This window comes from Carex rostrata, chromosome 15 (assembly GCF_964058835.1).
Source record: "Carex rostrata chromosome 15, lpCarRost1.2, whole genome shotgun sequence".
In the NCBI taxonomy this organism is placed as follows: domain Eukaryota; kingdom Viridiplantae; phylum Streptophyta; class Magnoliopsida; order Poales; family Cyperaceae; genus Carex; species Carex rostrata.
In genome coordinates this window covers 9,249,105-9,255,385 of record NC_135932.1, presented here as the reverse complement: position 1 = coordinate 9,255,385, position 6,281 = coordinate 9,249,105, and the positions used below count along the sequence as shown (strand labels likewise).

The 6,281-nt window shown below is 34.5% G+C and overlaps 1 protein-coding gene across 2 annotated transcripts; it reads left to right on the top strand.

Annotated features, from left to right (window-relative positions):
- Window positions 1-524: 524 nt before the first annotated feature.
- On the top strand, window positions 525-5,703 carry LOC144566053 (protein WVD2-like 2). Of its 2 annotated transcripts, XM_078315914.1 has the most exons (8): window positions 561-718; window positions 985-1,038; window positions 2,314-2,581; window positions 3,009-3,085; window positions 3,663-3,753; window positions 4,026-4,097; window positions 4,632-4,742; window positions 5,216-5,703. In XM_078315914.1, exons 3-8 carry the CDS (start codon window positions 2,318-2,320, stop codon window positions 5,471-5,473), a joined length of 873 nt encoding a protein of 290 aa, XP_078172040.1. In that variant the 5' UTR covers window positions 561-718; window positions 985-1,038; window positions 2,314-2,317; the 3' UTR covers window positions 5,474-5,703. The 2 variants fall into 2 exon arrangements, with proteins under 2 accessions (XP_078172039.1, XP_078172040.1); XM_078315913.1 differs by lacking the exon at window positions 985-1,038 and having other exon boundaries at window positions 525-718.
- Window positions 5,704-6,281: the final 578 nt, after the last annotated feature.

Here is a 6,281-nt window from a genome sequence, read left to right as displayed (position 1 = left end):
CAACAAACCTTCGACATGGACCATTCAGTTTCGAACCCGCCCAAAGCATTCGAACAGAACAACAGCAACTTTCCAAATGTTGTAAAATTAAATTTCACAAAAGATCACCGAAAAAGACAAAAAGAAAGATTTAAAACCAAAAAACAACCGAGCCCCAGTTCGCTGTAATAACAAATCTTACAATCTTTTATAACACTCTCCTTCCAGTGGGTCCCTAACTCAAAAGTAAGTTCGCAACACTTCGCCCCTAAAACTAGCTACACATTGTTCACACTGGAATCGTTACATAGAAACCCAGGTACCGAAACAAGGGATTCTTTTGAATTCGCATCCTCTGAGATATCTCAAACTTTGCGTGACTTTTTGGAAAATCTTAACCGTTTAGATATGTTTTACACGAATCATAAAGCGAAAATAATATTGGCCCCTACGCTATCCCCGAATATTCACCGTACACGTCGGTCACGCAAAAGTTGAGGTATCTCAGAGGATACGCACTCATTCTTTTTTGACAATATAAACAAGGGTTAATACTAACTGCGTTGAAATAGAAGAGAGCTATAAATGTGGCGCTACAGAAGCAGCAAGCAGCTCGCCCGAAGTCTGAACTAAAGACCAAAATCTCGCAGAGGGAGAGAGAGAGAAACAAAAAGTGAGAGAAAAGGGGCGAAGTAGAAGAGAGATCGACAGATCCCGACTCTCAATCGACCTCAAATCTGTAAGAAATCTCTAGCATTGCAACCAGCTTTTGTTATTTTCTTACTGTTTTCATCTCTTTTTACTCACACTCGGCCTCAGATCTCGTTTGATTTGATGAAATTTGGTGGATTTGATGGTACTGTTCTTGAGTGTTTTTATAGTTGCGATTAGCTTGTAAGCATTATTACCGTGCATTACCTTTGATTTCTGTATTGCCGATCTCTTGGGTTAAAGTCCGATTTTGGTGTTTACTTTGTTGATTTAACTTATTTTCTCAAAATGTAGCTATACAAAGTTTGATGCTACTGAAAGATGAGCTTAAAAAACAAAGATTAAGAGGTATTGCGTATTATCTCGGGATCTAAAACTACCTTGTCCATCCTGTTGCTTACATTTGCCCAAAGACACTGAGAATAACCTCACATTCCATCCGATTTCTCTGACATGGCTAAATCGCCAAAGCTCTATCACTATACAGTCTATACTCACTAAAAGTAAAAGAGAGCCATATTTTGGCAATTTATTGGGAAAACAGGAAGAGTGAGTGGAAAGGGTAAAACTCTTTAGGGCATAAAAGATAGTGTTTTTCAGAGGAATGTTATATCAGTGGATTAGCTAAAATATAACTTACTAAAATTAGCAAATACTCAATTAGTCAATCAGCAGATAAGTTAAGTATGACTTACTAAAATTAGAATTAGTCAATCAGCAGATAAGTTAGGTATAACTTACTAAAATTAGCAAATACTCAATTGTATTCAAGCTTCTCAATAGCTAGCTATAGCGGTTTTGGACCTAGAAAGCTAAGCTACGGGGTAAAACTGTGCTAATCGAGCTACAGCCGCTATAGCGTGTAGCGCGTAGCGGCAATAGCGGTCCGCTATGCTACATTGGCTTATGATTTTGCAATTTTAATGGACGTTAATGTCCAGATGGGTTTTTTTTTACTTTATCAAACTATATCAATATAATGGAACATGTGCGGGCTATACCGCTATATCAATTAAATTTTGTATTATGCATTATTGTTTGGTTTTCCAAAAATGAAAAATTAAAACAATGCCTAGGGACCTTGTCCGTGAGAAATTGAATTTCAATAAGAATATTAGAACTTCTTAATCAAGTTGGAGTTTTTTTTTCTTGATGAGACATGTTTACTATTAGTAGAAATATAAAATATAATTTTTGAAATAAGAAAACGCTATTTATGATAGCTTCCGCTATAGTTGCGCTATTCGCTAAAGCTTTTTTTTTTTGTCTCCCCGCTATGCTGCTATAAACGCTATTTAGAACCTTGAAATATATCGATAGTTTTTGAATTAGGGATATTTTGAATGACAATTTGAACTTTGTATTGGTTTAATATGAATATTAGAACTTAATTAATTTGATATTTTTTTTCTTGATGAGATATTTTTACTATTAGTAGAAATATGAAATATAATTTTTGAAATAAAAAAATGCTATTTATAATAGCTTTCGCTATAGCTCCGCTATTCGCTAAAGCTTTTTTTTTTTTGTCTCCCCGCTATACCGCTATAAACGCTATTTAGAATCTTGATTGTATTCCTTTTTAAACACCAATTTTGTATTCTGTATTCTTTCTCGTTACAGTGGAATGGGAAAGGAGGTGCCAAACATGAGTTTGGGTGAAGAATCAGAGAGTGTTGTCATCTCTTCAGGTACTGATGACATGGACCCGCATTTGAATGGAACAAAAGAGCCAAATGCAGAAGGAAATGGTGTTGAAGAACCTGAAGGTGCCACTCCTGAGAAACATGCTGCAAATGGAGACTATCTGATCAGAGCTTCTGGAGAGGATGGAAGCATGACTCCTGATGGAAATGGTCTTCAGTCAAAAAGCCCATCGAGGAAGGCTCAGGTTATCACTTTCTCTTTTTTCTAGTTATTTTGACAAAACCCAGAAATGCATACTAATGAATTTTTAAGAATAACTTTCAATTGTTTAACACATGTTTACGAGCATCTCTCAATCTTTTATGTTTAAAGAGCAACCTGATTTTGTATTATATACTGTGTGCATGTCTTTCCTTAATGTGGGAAAAGAAAGCTCCGCATCCTACCAAGAATTCGTTAATAAATGCTGATACATAGTTATACTGGAACTAAAAAGACGATAATAATAATACTTGAATCTATCAGATGCTTTATCGTCGATCAAATTCATGTAAAGACAAGACAATAATCAAATGCTAAACAGCTTAACAGAAGAATTAAAACACTCATGACACATATTGTTTCTTTCTTTTTGTTTTTCAAATAAAGACTAATTTTGCCTTGAATGACAGGCCAATGGAAAATCATCACAATCTGACAGCAGTGCAAAACGCTTCGATGAAGAGGATACATGCTCTGTTACTTCTTCGTATCCTTCTAAATTTTCCACATTTATCTTGGCTTGTTCCTTACAAAATTTCTCATCAAAACATTATTTAATTTAGTGGGAAAGCTAATTTTTCATTTGGCCAGCCCTGTTTTTTTGGTAATAATAGGTAAAGAATAAAGTACTCAACTTTATTAAATGGTGTTTTATAGTAGACATATGTTGTAATCATTACTGGAATAAGAAGTGGGGCTCGGTACCTTTTCCATCTCTAATATAATGCCAAACCCAAGAGAATCTTAGGATAAATTTATCAATAGAGGGATAGAAGAGGGACAAGGAGAGAGCATATGCATGCAACTGGGAAATTAGTTTTCTATCATACCCCACTTTACATATGTGATTGACAGGAATAAGATTGATTTTTGCTCTCCTTCCTAGTTTCTAAAATGATTCTTTACTGTAATACCGTTTGATGAATTTAAATTTCAAATTCAACCTAGCTGTACTACACTAGCCATCAAACTAGAGCAATATTTTTATGGTTTCAAGAATTGTATTGAACTTGTAAGAAAATTTGTAATAATATGATAGATATATTTCTTTAACGTATATGAAGAACTGCTGCTAGTAAAGGATCAAAGGTAAAATTCACACTGGCATCAGCTCCTGTTTTCAAATGCTCTGAGCGTGCCGAGAAGCGTAGAGAGGTATTGCTTTTAATTAATGTTTGATCAAAGGTTTACAGAACTTTTTTTACTTGCTGAGGTGTGCAGTATAGTATTTTTGCCTTTCGAATAGAGATGTTAACAATGCTTATTTTATTCGAGCAACTGAGCTGTCATTTAAATACTTTGATTATATGTGTCACAGCCCTTGGTACAATTTTGCACAGGCCATGTTACCTAAATATTGGTAAAGTATTAACTGTTTATGTGAAGAATCTCTTTGTTGTATTAACATTATTGTTGTGTTGATTTAGTTTTACCAAAAGTTGGAGGAGAAGCATCAGGCTTTGGAAGCAGAGAAGACTCAATCTGAAGCCAAGGCAAAGGTTTGTTGTGTTTTCTTGTCTATCTCTTTTTACTATTTAAAGCTTCCAAAGATATTATGTTGTTTATGCATTAATGTTTTGCCTGTGCACTTCTTACGTCATGTTTGATCGTTATTATGTTGATTTTCTGCCTTTTATTGCATAGAAGATTAGTGGTTAAATTATTAAGTCTTGCTATGATGTTCCCCTTCTCAATTTCTTATGGTGTTTCCGACCATCATAATGTTGATTTTTCATATCTGGTTTATGAACCATTGATTTTTAAAGGGCAAAATAGTCAACATACAATAGCATTTCATGCAGAGAAAAAAATTCTCTGCAAGTTGCTGCTATTAACGTTAATGCTCATTTAAATCTGTATTTGCTAAAAGGGGAATACCGTAGTAAAACCCTAAATTATTCTCTTGAAGTTTACTAAAACTGTTTGAAAACTTAATTTTCTTTTACAATTTGTGATTCATCTTGGCATGTCGAGATTGTTTGTTTTGCTTTTATTTGCAACAAGGATTTATTTTACCTGGTGTGTTTTCATAGAAAGAGCAAGAGACTGTCATGAGGCAATTTAGGAAGAGCTTGACATTCAAGGCTACTCCCATGCCTAGCTTCTATCACGAGGGACCCCCTCCTAAGGCTGAACTCAAAAAGGTATGCATTACACATCATTCCAATATGATCTATGTTTGTGAATTTGCCCTCGACTATTCCTTGATTTTACAATGAAGCATATTTTTTAACACAATTTTTACTCAATTAATACAATTTTCCCTTAACCCTCAGCTCTGACGTAAAAGCAATCCTAAGCACATTATTGCCTCAATTTTTTACTCTCCTATGTAATACATCTCAGTTTACCTGTACCTTGTACTGGTGTGACCTCTCAATTGTTAAACTGAGGATTTGGCCTGAAAGTGCATTCAATTGTAGAGGCAGGCATCACTTCATATCCAATTTTACTTTAATGAATCCTCAATCAGAAAAGTAAAAAGATCAAGTTCACCGCAATTTAAGCTCAATTATGCAATCTAATTTAAAGTGCATAATTATTAATTGTTATCTCATGTTGTTTCCTGTTACCTTTTTATTCATACTGGCTCATATCAATTGTACTGGGATTTAAGCTGCCTACTACCCGTGCAAAATCACCCAAGCTTGGCCGACGCAAGAGCTTAAGCGATACATCAACAAATAACAACTCAGATCAAATTGTGAAGGACCGCACAAGCAATCGCCACAGCCTTGACAGCTGCAAGGTCCGCACCCCCAAAACCCTTAATGGCTCCAGCCCTGCAACCAAAGATCGTATCAGAGAAAAGGTAACTGGATCAGTTCACAAGGTTGCCAATGAAAAAGTTGTCAATATTGCAGTGCACACATAAAATTATGATCTTCTAATATCCTGTGTATTTGGTAAATTATATCATCGTTCTATATTTAAGAAATATCATGTATGGTATTTACATCACAAGGACTTTTGAACGATCTTGGTTTCTGTGATCCAATGCTTCCTTAGTGAGAGTTGTCTTCTTAGGTTGTATGCATGATGTGATGCTTATTCGATGTAAACTTTTTTTCTCTCTAAATTATACATGAAGCAGTTGTGACTTGCCACTCAAGAGGTGATATTGCGTTAACCTCTGTTAGTACCCAAACTTTTTTTGTCTTAACTGCATTATTCTTCAACTATATTGCCGCTTGGGTAGCATTTTTCAAAATAACACATACTTTTTCAAAAAAATTATTCAAAATTGTCAAACTGGGGTTTTGAGCTGCGAATATCACTCTTAAGTCTTAACAATCAAATTTGTACCTGTTTCTCATGCAACGTACAAAGTTAATGATTGTTTGTGTCATAACTCTGGGCCCACTTTGTGTTTACTTTCGTTTACCCTGCTCTGTTTTTTCTTCTTCTTTATTTCGTGTTGATAATTACAAATTATTCACTGTTTCTATTTGCAATTGAAATTGGCAATTTCAAATATATATATTTTTTAAAAAGAAATCAGTAACGTGTAACTTGATACTGATGAATTTTGCATGTCTTAGAAATTAACAAATTTGTGTTGAAGTTGCCGAGTGATGCCTGATTTATGTGCATATTTTGCATAGAGAATTTCCATTTATACAATATTTAGCCAACAATAACAAGTATAACGTCTATATTTCAGCTGAAGCTATGAAAATCTT

Bases quoted from the DNA above. Each gene is read 5' to 3' on its own strand.
- LOC144566053 (XM_078315913.1), top strand. From the start codon at position 2,318: ATGGGAAAGGAGGTGCCAAACATGAGTTTGGGTGAAGAATCAGAGAGT. The intron at 2,582-3,008 runs GTTATCACTTTC...CTTGAATGACAG, and splicing joins GCCCATCGAGGAAGGCTCAG to GCCAATGGAAAATCATCACA. The intron at 3,754-4,025 runs GTATTGCTTTTA...GTGTTGATTTAG, and splicing joins GTGCCGAGAAGCGTAGAGAG to TTTTACCAAAAGTTGGAGGA.